General features: G+C 48.1%; 2 protein-coding genes across 3 annotated transcripts in view; both read left to right on the top strand.

Moving 5' to 3' along the window:
• Positions 1-1,128: 1,128 nt before the first annotated feature.
• On the top strand, positions 1,129-7,188 carry wars2 (tryptophanyl tRNA synthetase 2, mitochondrial). The gene is made up of 5 exons (XM_084478052.1): positions 1,129-1,341; positions 4,050-4,130; positions 4,856-4,938; positions 5,241-5,359; positions 6,716-7,188. The coding sequence occupies exons 1-5, from the start codon at positions 1,276-1,278 to the stop codon at positions 7,165-7,167; spliced, it is 801 nt and encodes a 266-aa protein (XP_084334178.1). The 5' UTR covers positions 1,129-1,275; the 3' UTR covers positions 7,168-7,188.
• Positions 7,189-11,221: 4,033 nt separating this feature from the next.
• Positions 11,222-12,500, top strand: part of tbx15 (T-box transcription factor 15) — a 22,094-nt gene continuing 20,815 nt past the window's right edge. For both annotated transcript variants that reach the window (XM_084478088.1, XM_084478089.1), the window contains exon 1: positions 11,222-11,694. In XM_084478088.1, the coding sequence (XP_084334214.1) occupies positions 11,493-11,694 (202 nt within the window). In that variant the 5' untranslated portion in view covers positions 11,222-11,492. The remainder of the gene's footprint in view (positions 11,695-12,500) is intronic.

Genomic DNA, 12,500 nt, shown 5'->3' on the forward strand with positions numbered 1-12,500 from the left:
GAATGCCGTGCGGCGCCGGGCCTCACGTCCAATCAAAGGTGACGCTGGTGGGCGTGCTGTCAGCCTCTCTCTCAGCGGTAACACGGACACCATATCCTCAGGAAGTCTCGGTCTGGTCTCATCGGTTGTGAAGGCTTTTCCGCGTGGACCAGGGAACATGAAGACCCCCCCCCCCCCCCCCCCCAGGCAGTGATGAGGGGGGGGGGTTTTATTAGAAGATATTTGCAATTGAAATCTCCCCAGCGTGTTGTGTTAGAGTCTCAGCTTGACCTGGTTTTAAAGTTTTTTGCGGATCAGGGAACCGACAAGAAGACCCACGCCGGCTTTCAACCCGTGTTACACGCCGTTGTCTTAATGTTTCCCAACGTGTTGCCATGTCAATACTGTTTTCTACACCAGCGCGCTATGCTACGCTAGTTGGCAAGTTCCATTGCCAACAAGGTCCCCGGGTTCCACCCCCAGCGTCCCCCCCAGCCTGCCTGCTCCAGGCTCCTCTTCACCAGCGTTCCTCCGCGGGATCCTCTGTGGTCATCGACCACAGACCGACGGTCAGACCCCGACCCAGAACCCCAGTGTTGTGGTCCGATCCGCTTCACATCTGGTCTGATCCAGTTCTCTCTCTCCCTGTGTGCCTGGGGAAACCGGATCACCGTGGCCCGGCACAGTGCACAAGAGAGAATCACAATATTGACCCAGGCACCCAGATGTGAAGAGGGCGGAGCCCTGCCTACAGCTGTGGGAGTTTCTGACCCAGTCAAATAGCACAAGTGCTGAGCCAGTAAAACACAGAACTTGTTAGTGCTGTTGCTGATATGGCAGGTATGCAGACCCCCCCCTCGCTCTCTCTCTCTCTCTCTCTCTCTCTCTTTGCCTGCCACTTCCTCGTGTTCCTGGTTTCTTTCACCCAGACACGGGCCTTGTGTTCAGGCTGATTGTTTAAGTGGTTCCTGGGGGGCTTTAGCTGTGTTGTGGAGGGGTACGATAACGGCCTCTCTCTCTCTCTCTCTCTCCTCTCTCTCTCTCTCTCTCTCTCTCTCTCTCTCTCTCTCTCTCTCTCTCTCTCTCTCTCTCTCCGGCAGGATCCTCCAGCGGGGGGCCGGGTGTTCTCTGGGATACAGCCCACCGGCGTGCCCCACCTGGGGGAACTACCTGGGGGCCCTGGAGACCTGGGTGGCCCTGCAGGACCGCTACCCCTCAGTGCTGTACAGCATCGTGGACCTGCACTCCATCACCCAGCCCCAGGACCCGGCCCAGCTCCGCCTCAACATCCTGGACATGGCCGCCTGCCTGCTGGCCTGTGGCATCGACCCCCAGAGATCCATCCTGTTCCAGCAGTCCCAGGTGGGCGGAGGAGGGGAGGAGAGAGAATGAGATGGGAGGGGATTGGGGGGGGGGGGGGAGGGGGGGAGGGGGATGGACAGAAGAGTGAGCGAGCGAGGGAGGGAGGGAGGGAGTGATGGCTGGATGGATGGATGGGTGTTGGAGCTGAGGTATGGATGTGTTGGGGATGAGGTATGGATGTGTCTGTGTTGAGGTATGGATGTGTTGGGGATGAGGTATGGATGTGTCTGTGTTGGGGATGAGGTATGGGTGTGTCGGAGCTACATATTATTTGATTTATATGTAGGGTTAAAGATAGTTACACTTGTGTATTTCAGTAAAGCTAAACAGTCCACCCTTTTATTTTTAGATTTATATTGAAAAACAAAATGACACACACACACACACACACACACACACACACACACACCTGCTGCTGAGAGACTGACCTATAGGTTAACCTGGAGTAGACCCACGGGACTGCAGCAGGAGGGGGTGGGGGTGTTGGTTTAACCTAAAGCGTCTGAAAACTAGGTTTATTTTAAACTCCAGTATTCAACATGATGGCTACTCATCCGTGGACTAGCTTGGACGATGGTTTCCGTTAAACCTTGTGGCGTGTGCTCGTGTTCGCCTCTCCGCACGTGTGGCTGTGCAGCGATGAAAACACCTTTTGGAAGCGTCTCCAGGCATGTCATCAGGACAGTCGCCGCCTTCAGCGGTCTTCTCGGGTGTTTGTTTTCTCGCCAGCGGCTCCGCGGTGTTGACCAGACCCTCGCGCTTGAGTCACGCCGTGTCCACGCAATTTTTTTTTTTCCCTCCGTTTTCTGGCGCTCCGTTGACACTAATCCCCACTTTTTTCCACCCCTGAACGCGGGTTGGTTTGAGGACCGTCTCCAGTGTGGATGAATCTAAAAAAAACACCAGAACTGCGTTGCCGTTGCGGAAGGACAAAGCTTCGGTTAGCCTGGGTTCTGAATATGATGACGTGTAATGGAGAAGGCATGAGTTAGAAATGTGTTTATCTTGTTCCAGAATGGCCGCACTATCGGAAACGCTAGTGCTGACTGAAAACACGCACGCACGCACACACGCACGCACACCAACCCACACGCACTTGCGCATACACACACAGGCCCACAGGCACACACACACACACACACACACACACACACACACACACACACACACACACACACACACACATAGGCACACGCCTATACACACATACCTTTACAAAGGTAGGCACACACACACATACATGTTTCAGTGGTTTGGGTTGGCAGTGGGAGGACCTCCTAGTGTCCCCACAAGGTAAGGATAAATATGTCAGCGGACCAAAGAAAACAGCCCGCAGTTGACCCAGGGCTTTGAAAGTGAAGCGCTCGTCTGTGCTCGTTGGTCTGCGTGTGTCCCATCAACAGAACAGGCACATGCATGCCTACGGAAGTGTGTGTGTGTGTGTGTGTGTGTGTGTGTGTGTGTGTGTGTGTGTGTGTGTGTGTGTGTGTGTGTGTGTGTGTGTGTGTGTGTGTGTGTGTGTGTGTGTGTGTGTGTGTTGAATCTATACGGTTGCGTGTGTGTGCGCACACATAAGGGTAGTGGATGAACTGCACACAAGGTAGGGGGGTGTGTGTGTTTTCATCCGCGCACATCTTGACGTCTCTCAGTGTTGGAGATGTGAAGGTTCTGGACGTCCAGAACCAGATGTTCTCCAGCGGTTTTATAGGGACTACTTGGCTCGGTCCTCACAGGCCTGAGAGAATCCAAATGACGCTAAACACGCCCTACAGGACCGGCCTTTCCACGGCTTTCTGACTTTAATGTGACAGAATGTAACAGATTGTGAGCCACACGAGTATATCAACGCCGTCCATATTCTGCTCCGAAGCATCGGTGCGAGCCTTTGCTCACCTATAACAAAACGTGTTCATTTATATCTGCTAGCGTTGGCATTAGCCGCTGTGCTAAACCAAACCGTAATTTCAATCTTTTGGCGTGAGCATTAGCGTCTCCGTCGTAAATTAAGGCGCTTTTCTAAAGCCCCTTCCTCGCCTAGTGTCTCCTCAACAAATCTCTTTCTCCAACATCTGTCCATCCTCTCTCTCTCTCTTTGTTTCTCTCACAGCCTGCTTTCATGTCTGCTTTAGCTGACGGTTACATCATCCCCTTCCCAGAATGCTTTCAAAGTGGAGCGAGAGAGCGTTGCATCGCCAGCGCTCATAAACGTATGAAGATTTTTAATGGTAGAGACGTTTTTGAGGGGGGAATGGAATTTGAATAGTCCACTGGCGTCTCTCACTGACAGTCTCTTTCATGCGCACGCACACGCACGCACGCGCACTCGCACGCACGCACGCACACTCGCACGCACGCACACTCACACGCACGCACACTCGCACGCACGCACGCACGCACGCACGCACGCACGCTCGCACGCACGCACGCACGCACGCACACTCCTGAGAGACTCACCTATAGGTTTACCTGTAGCAGACTCAACCTGCAGCTGCGCGTTAGAGCAGCAGTACCCACTACTGCCACTGTGGGGCGCTGGGGAGTCATTCCTCCTCAAGTAGGAAAGGAAATATTTGCCCTCCAGGCATGTTCTTTGAAACCCTGATAAATTGGTTCTTTCAGTGTGTTTCTTTGTTTTTGATTTAAGGTGTTATTACATGGTTTGAAGGCCCTAATGTAGTCCATACTGTGTGTGGGTGTGCTTGTGTTAGGTATCGGAGCATGCGGAGCTGTCCTGGATCCTCTCCTGTCTCACCACTATGCCCCGCCTGAGACACCTCCCCCAGTGGAAGGTAAAGAAGTACTCCTCTTATGTCCTTCGCCTCCTCCTCTCCCTCATTCCCCCTCTTGCTCCTCAGCCTCTGCTCACCCCACCTCTCTCTCTCTCTCTCTCTCTCTCTCTCTCTCTCTCTCTCTCTCTCTCTCTCTCTCTCTCTCTCTCTCTCTCTCTCTCTCTCTCTCTCTCTCTCTCTCTCTCTCTCTCTCTCTCTCTCTCTCTCGAGCCATTTGGATGAGTTGGATCCAGTAGACCAGCTGAGTAATGACAATATTCAGTTTTATTACAGGCAGCGCCTCTCATTATATTTATTCAACCGAAAACGGACATGGGAGACAATCTATCTAATCAACGTTATTCAAGTCAATTATTGTGTTGTTGTGTTTTTTTGTTTAATGTATCTTAAAAAAGTATTAGTGCTCTATGAACACTATTGATCACATCATTAAACATTTGTACATGCATTGCATTGTGAGTAATAGAACATCGATCTCGCTCTCATTTAAATTCAAAGGTATTACGTTGTACATTACTATGGGCAACGTACATTCAATTTCCAAAGCACGTAAAAAAAGTAAAGTAAGATGGAAAAGTAGCACAATAATAGGAAATAAATAAAATAGTCAAAAATACAATACGATCTAACAAATGCACTTGTTCTCTCTCTCGTGTGTTCTCTCTCTCTCTCTCTCGCTCTGTTGTTCTCGTGGTCGTTCTGTCGTCCTCCCTCCTCTTCCTCAGATGAAGAGTAAACAGAAGGGAGAGGGCAGTGTGGGTCTGTTCACCTACCCCGTCCTGCAGGCTGCTGACATTCTCCTCTACAGGTGAGTTCTGCACGCGCAGAGTGTCCCTATGTCCGGCACATCGTTGTAACCCATCCAGCGTCCGCGTGCGACAGCAGTGAACGGATGTGAGCTCATGGCCACAAAACACGAGGCTGTCTTTTCACATATTTGACCTGAAATACACCAAAACGTTTTATTATTATTTAATTATTTATTAGTCATTGAATGATCAGATAAATAAAGCATTTTTGTCAGTGAGCATCATGTCTATAATAATTTTATTCAAACAAAAAGTGTGTTTGTGTGTGTGTGTGTGTGTTTGTGCATGTGTGCGTGTACAGGTCCACCCACGTCCCGGTGGGAGAGGACCAGGTCCAGCACCTGGAGTTGGCTCAAGACGTGGCCCGCATCTTCAACAACCGCTACGGAGACCTGTTCCCCGAGCCACGCCCCCTACTGAGTAATACATACACACCTGTTCCCCGAGCCACGCCCCCTTCTGAGTAATACATACACACCTGTTCCCTGAGCCACGCCCCCTTCTGAGTAATACATACACACCTGTTCCCTGAGCCACGCCCCCTACTGAGTAATACATACACACCTGTTCCCCGAGCCACGCCCCCTTCTGAGTAATACATACACACCTGTTCCCCGAGCCACGCCCCCTTCTGAGTAATATATACACACCTGTTCCCAGAGCCACGCCCCCTTCTGAGTAATATATACACACCTGTTCCCAGAGCCACGCCCCCTACTGAGTAATATAAACAGAAATATATAAAATAAAAAATTAACTAAATATTCATCTTACAAGTAAGTATGAAGCAGATTTTACAGCTGCAAAAATATTATTTGAAAGTTACTAAATATTTCAGCACCATATATGCTTTACGCTGCAGTATCTCAAACCTCTCTTGGAATCTCCTGAATTAATTTATTTCCAGGGACAAAACGTAACATTTCTCACTTGGACAATGATACACTTGAGTACGGTGGCCCCAATAGCACACACGGTAACACTCTCGTTGTGACCCGTGTCACCTAGCAACCTGGCACACACGCACACAAACAACCTGTTGCCCGATGTGTTCCCTTCCTGTTGTGTTGCGCAGACGCGACACATGGATGTGTGCACACATGCACTCATGCACTCATCCCAACATTAGCATCTCTTTGGTGTCTGCTTGTTCTATTCCTGTACAGCCGCCAAAACACACACCACCCACGTACACCCGCACACGCACACGCACACACACACACACACACACACACACACACACACACACACACACACACACACACACACACACACATGGCCACCATGTTCCGCTGCTATACGAGGACCTGTGGAGGCGCTGTGATTGTGTGTGATTCTCGGCCTCATGGAGGAATAAAACGCAGCCTCTCATGCGTGGCCACAGCCCTGATTACAGAACTATCCGGTCCTCTCGTTTCCCCAACGATTCGTCCATAATGGATATGGAAGAGATGTCCTCACGACGTCTTAAAACACAGCTCTGTGTGTGTGTGATGTCTTTAATGTGGATGTGTGCTGGTCGGTGTGTATAAAAGAGAGTGCGCGTCTGTGCGTGCGTGCGTGTGCGTGTGTGCGCGTGTGTGTGTGTGTGTGCATCCCATTTCTCTGAACTCCAAATCAAAACGTTTCCCCCCCCCAAAACGTTTTTTTTTCGATATGAACCCGTTGTACCCTAAACCCTCCAGCGCTCCAGAGCGTTCCAGAGCGTGCTGGAGCAAAAGGCATGTTGGGTAACCAACCAAACAACCTGCTTCCTGTCCCCCCCCCCCCCTGCAGGCGCCACGCGCAAGGTCAAGTCCCTCCGCGACCCCACCGCCAAGATGTCCAAGTCGGACCCGCAGGCGATGGCCACCATCCACCTGAGCGACTCGCCCGAAGACATCACCCTGAAGGTGCGCCGCGCCGTCACGGACTTCACCTCGGAGGTGACCTACGACCCCGCCGCGCGGCCGGGCGTCTCCAACCTGGTGAGCCTGCACGCGGCGGTCGCCATGGTGACGCTGGAGGAGGCGCTGGCCCAGGCCGGGGGACTGGACACGGGGGCGTACAAGCTGCTGGTGGCGGACGCCGTGGCGACGCGGCTGAGGCCCATCCGGGAGGAGATGGAGCGGCTGAGGGCCGACAGGGGTCACCTGGAGGCGGTGCTGGCCCGGGGCGCGCAGAGGGCCCGGGAGCTGGCGGCCCCCGTCCTGCAGGAGGTCCGGCGAAGGGTGGGCTTCTCCTCCTGAGAGCCGAGACTCAGTGGTGGCCCCCCCCCCCCCCCCCCCCGGTTGAGCTGAGCTGAGCAAAGCAGGACAGACAGGTGTGTGTGTGTGTGTGTGTGTGTGTGTGTGTGTGTGTGTGTGTGTGTGTGTGTGTGTGTGTGTGTGTGTGTGTGTGTGTGTGTGTGTGTGTGTGTGTGTGTGTGTGTGTGTGTGTGTGGCGATATAGCTGGGCTGTATCGTCATGTTTTGATTGATCATCTGCTCTGGTCGCTGAGGCAACAGGTGGATTTTAAACCATACGGGTATTGAAAGACTCGATATTATGTAAATATATATGTATAAACACCTAAGGTATATTTATGGATTTATGTGTAGGCAATATATATATATATACATGTATGACTTCATATGTATATTTACATTGGGGTTTTTCTGTTCTATCAAACTGGTGTTTGGTATTTCTCCTCCTTGTTTGTTTTGATTTAATGTGGCGTAAAATAATTAAATCTTGAATTAAATTCAAACACCTGTGTGCTTTTGCCTGTTTAAACCATTTATGTTATTTTTTTTATTGTTATTTCACTAGTTCACCTTTTGACTTTGGTTTTTATCCCTTGTCTTGCCGTGGCCCGACGCTCTCACTCGGTCTCCGATAAAATCCCTCATAACACACATGGTCTCTGGCGACCTCCTCCCCATCCACTTTCTTGGCCTGACGTCATCCAACTAACGAGCAGGTGGCTTGACACTGACTATGATCATTTCGTTTATTAATGTTCTATTATACAATACACACTCCTAAAACAACACACTTAAAATATGTATCTCGTATTTTTGTCGGGACATAAAGTGAGCCTTGCACACACACACCGTTAGCTCAGTGATCTTTGCAGGGTTCATAATCGCGTCATCAACCTTTATCACCCCTTCAAAACACAAGTAACGTGGTTATCACTCCGCTTACGTAAGAAAAATACGTTCTACTTTACGCGTCGTGATTTAGCGTTTGTCAGGTGTTTTACTGCCCGTTTACCAGGTTTTATTCATCCCATCTTCTCTTTCTTCACCGTGAACTCGTAATCTATTAGTTTTGCATTTGTATTTGCTTTGGTTGAACATTTAAACATTTCAAACGTCTATATTTCTTAGATGAAGTTAGGGTTAGGGTTAGTTGTTATAGGCTAAGTCGTGTGAAGGATGACTGACACGGGGCTAAAACGTACAACGTATTCCTTTGTGTCTCTTTATGAGAAACACTTTCATCCACAGCACATGTTGAGATTCAACCAAGTATTGGATTTATTTAATTTTATTTGGTCGAATAATGAAAAAAAAAAACACATGGACAGGCACGAGAATGAAAAGGTTGATTTTGGATACACGTTATGGTTTTTATTGCATACAATATATATTTCATACATCCAAAGTTTATATTTTGTAGCCTACAGTATATATTTTATATTGTCTACACGTTGTAGTTTATAGGCCTAGTTTATATTTTATAGCCCTAAGCGTTGTGGTTTGTATTTTACATTAAAACAATTCTAGTTCACATTTAAAACACATAATGTAATATGTTAGGTAGCCTACTTAATTTATATTTGATTTACTTTATCATTTGTTTCCTACAAAAAATAATATAAAGCCTTATGATAGGGCTATACACCCACACACACAAAATAAAAATAAGATGCTCGTATATTATATGTTCACTGCAATGGTTTAGATTGTATTATTTTTCTGGTTCATAATTCATATTTGAAAGGCCTACAGTATTTTATACAGTTGATGGGTATTATTTAATATTTGATATTTAATGGTTTACGCTTAAAGTCTTGTGTCTGATGTCTGTTCCGCGAGGCCTCGTCTAATTCGATTAGATTGACCACAGCCAAGGTAAAGCTTGGCCTACCATGATTATCTCTGTGACTTAATCGTGTATACGTTATGGGCTTCTATTGGACTTCTTAAACACATCTGTATTGGCTCGCGCTAAGTCCGTGCGCCCCCCGCCTCGCGCTTCCAAAAGGTGTTAAACCAACCGGACAATGTCGTCATCTTGGACGCTTCATTTACGTCTCGTCGAGCCGATTTCAAAGGGCGTCTGGTACTAATTGAATATTAACAGTGCGTGCGTCGTCGTCCCCCCATCCCCCCAAACCCCCCTCCTCTCCGTGGTGGGTTGAGAGAGGCGCTTTTTAGGTGAGACGCCTGGATAATAAGTGTTGCGTTTAAAAGAACAAATGTGTTTTAACCCCACTGTTTATTCTCCATCTCGAGTGTTTACTAGTGTGGTTTTACACATGGTCCGCGAGCCACTAAACACGACTCGGGATGTGATCAAAACCCTTGGATTATAGGCCTCGAAGCCAATTAAAGAAATGTTATGCGAGATTAATGAGGAGATTTGATGGATTCGGCCGTCATATTGTCCCGGTCCGATATTAAGCACATGCGCTTTCAAAGCATCCACATTTTTATACACTCATCGTTTGATTCATTTTGAATTATCTCGGAGAACAGTGTAGGTTATGTATTTTATTCGCCATGTTTAATTTGCATACACTCTATCGAATTTTGGGATACATCATTTATTTTCGTTGTTCGTCATTTTGTTTTTAATAGCCTTAATTAGCCTAGAAGTGTCTACAAAAAAGTGTGAGTACCTCTTCTCGGTCTTGGTTGTTTCTCAGGACATAGCGACGGTCATTTTTGATAATTTGTCTTGACGTTTTTATTATTATTAGGCTATATAATTTCTAATCGTTTATTTAAAAATCTATAAAACTTTGAAATATGCCGAAAATAACCGTACAAAATAATTAGATCCTCTGGCATATTTAATTAGAAGAAAGGGAGTCTATATGATAGACTTTTTACCTCTTTAACCTGTGCTTCTAATTTCAACAAGCACTCGTAATCAATAATTAATAAACGTACGTCTTCTACTAACCCTACTTCACATGGATACAGGGAAAATCTTTTGCCCACATGAACATCAGGCTTATCAACAACTGGTTTTATATAATTAAAAATAATATGTTTCTACGGTGACGACCATCGCCTATCAATAATTTAACTAGATGATAAATGACTTGGTCCTATAGCTAACCTTCAAACCACCACAAAACAATAGAAAAAAACCAAACCGGACCTGTAAACCTGCATGGACCAAACCAGACCCGTGTTGAGCGGGTTGGATACCTGGCCTGGACGCGTCGGGTCAAAGCTCCGTGCGCTCCTCCAGCTGTCGATCCCAGACCTGGGAACCTTCTGTCACTTAGTTGGAAGAACCGGTAAAAAAAAAAAAAAGTGTGCCACCACTGGTTTCCTATACTGTGTCGAGAGAGACCCAGTAAAGTCGAGAGCGGGTCGTGGGAGAGAACCAGTAGCGTAGTGGGAGAGAGCCATCGCCGCGGCGCTATCAGGGGCCACCTGTCGGGATTGATCCTGGTTGAGCTCCCCAGCTGCCGGGGACCGATGGCTAGAGAACTTTCCAAATCTCCCCAGAATCAAAACCCCAAGGTCCGACCTCAGGACGCGCGGGACGCTATGGTGTCGTTGTCTATGTCATAAAAAAGGGTTTATGTTAATTGTATTTCCGTGTGGTACTGGATAATATGGACTTTATTTATTTATTTTTGAGGTAGCGAGTGACTGTGTCTGAACACACATTAAAACCCAGGAGTTGTATTCTGAAGTTTGGAGGCCTGTTTCCTCATCCACCTTCAAACTTTGCGCACAAGAAACACAAACCAAATATTTCATCACAACGCGCGGAAGGAAAAAACATCCACTGATCCGCTTGTGTTCAATGACAGATTATTAAATTCTTAATCAAAACTAAAGCCCGTTATCGCTCCGTTAAGTCGAGTCAGTCCATCTGACGACGTTGCGGCCGAGGTCCGCACGCGTTCCCCCGATCTCATTGGTGCGCGTTTTTTGGCTCGCTGCTTTTCTTCGCTTCCCATTGGTCCGCCGGGATTGACAGTGAGCCACGGGGCGGGTCCCAACATATGGAGAAAGCCCCGCGAGCACAAGTGAGTATCAATCAGACAGAGTCGGACCGACAGAGAGAGAGAAGCTGCGAGTAAAGAAGTCAGACGCGGGCAAACAAAACAAAACGCGCAGGACGACGCACGGCGATGGCGACACGCGCGGGCCGAGACGTTTGACGCGGCGTCGCCTAGACGTAGTTGGGATTACTTTTGGTGGCACCTCGGTGAGTTTCGCGTTGTAAACACTGTCGTGCGCGTGTTTTTTTTTTTTTCCTGTTGTTGCTGTGTGGACGGAGTTCTCGCTCCCCCGGCCCCGCCTCCCTCCCGTGGATTTTGCGCGGACAGACAGAGATGAGTGACAGGAGGCGCTCCGCCGCCGCGCTGAGCTCGAGAGCACACGCCTTCTCCGTGGAAGCGCTGATCGGCTCGAACCGGAAGAGGAAGCTCCGGGGCTGGGAAGACAAGGATCTCGAGCTGTCCATGGAGAGCCTCGCCACCGGCGGACCTCTGGGAGACCCGGAGGACCGCGCGCCCTGCCTGGACATGGAGCCTGGTCAGTGCGCACGCAGCCCCGTCCTCCCTCTCGCGCAGCCGTGGCTGGCGCGCTGTCGAAAGTTAAAAGTCATCAGATTCAACTTAAGTGTCTTAAAGTTGTGTTGTTTTAACCTCTGGCGAAGGGTTTGAGTCTTGAGACGGTGGAGGATTGTGATGTTACGCCTCCGAGGCCTCGAGCTGAGGTAGAGCGAACAGGCTGCTCGTGGATGGACTGGTTAATGCTGTGTTTTCTAATCGACACACTCTTAAATTATAGTTGATACTAAATTTGAGTGTGCTATTACAAGAGGACAGAGAAGTGCTGTTAATTGTTATTGTTCTTCTAAACATCCGTTTATTTTATTATAGGCATATAGCCTGCGTAGTAATTCGCCATTTCAATTAGGCCTCAATATTAAATCACAGTATTTTTTTAAAATTATTAGTATTATTTTTTATATCTATTATAATTATTATATTTATTATAATTATTATAATAATTATTATAAGATTATTCTAAGGTATTATTGCTATTTTTTGTCTTAGGCCGTTGCGCAAATGAATCATCGTGCGCCATCTTACTCGTCTGTCTAAAAATGTGCTGGTTACCATTGTTATAAAGTAGGTCTTTAGTTGTAAAATAGACTATATAATATATAAAACATCGTTTCACACTGCGCTGGTCTGTCTCGGGCCTAGGCCGTTCAGGTCACGGGGTCTAGTGTCCCAAAACTCAAGCGCGCTCCAAGGAGAAACGGGATGAAACCAAAGCAACATGTTGCGCTAAAGCGCGTAGGATGATAGCTGATGAGGACAGATCTGCGC

This window comes from Micromesistius poutassou, assembly GCF_964030765.1.
Source record: "Micromesistius poutassou genome assembly, chromosome: 14".
Taxonomy (NCBI): Eukaryota; Metazoa; Chordata; class Actinopteri; order Gadiformes; family Gadidae; genus Micromesistius; species Micromesistius poutassou.

Excerpts from the sequence above, each read along its gene's own strand:
- wars2 (XM_084478052.1), top strand. The coding sequence starts at position 1,276 with ATGGCCGCCTGCCTGCTGGCCTGTGGCATCGACCCCCAGAGATCCATC. Across the intron at positions 1,342-4,049 it reads TCCTGTTCCAGCAGTCCCAG|GTATCGGAGCATGCGGAGCT; the intron begins GTGGGCGGAGGA and ends TGCTTGTGTTAG. Across the intron at positions 5,360-6,715 it reads CGAGCCACGCCCCCTACTGA|GCGCCACGCGCAAGGTCAAG; the intron begins GTAATACATACA and ends CCCCCCCTGCAG.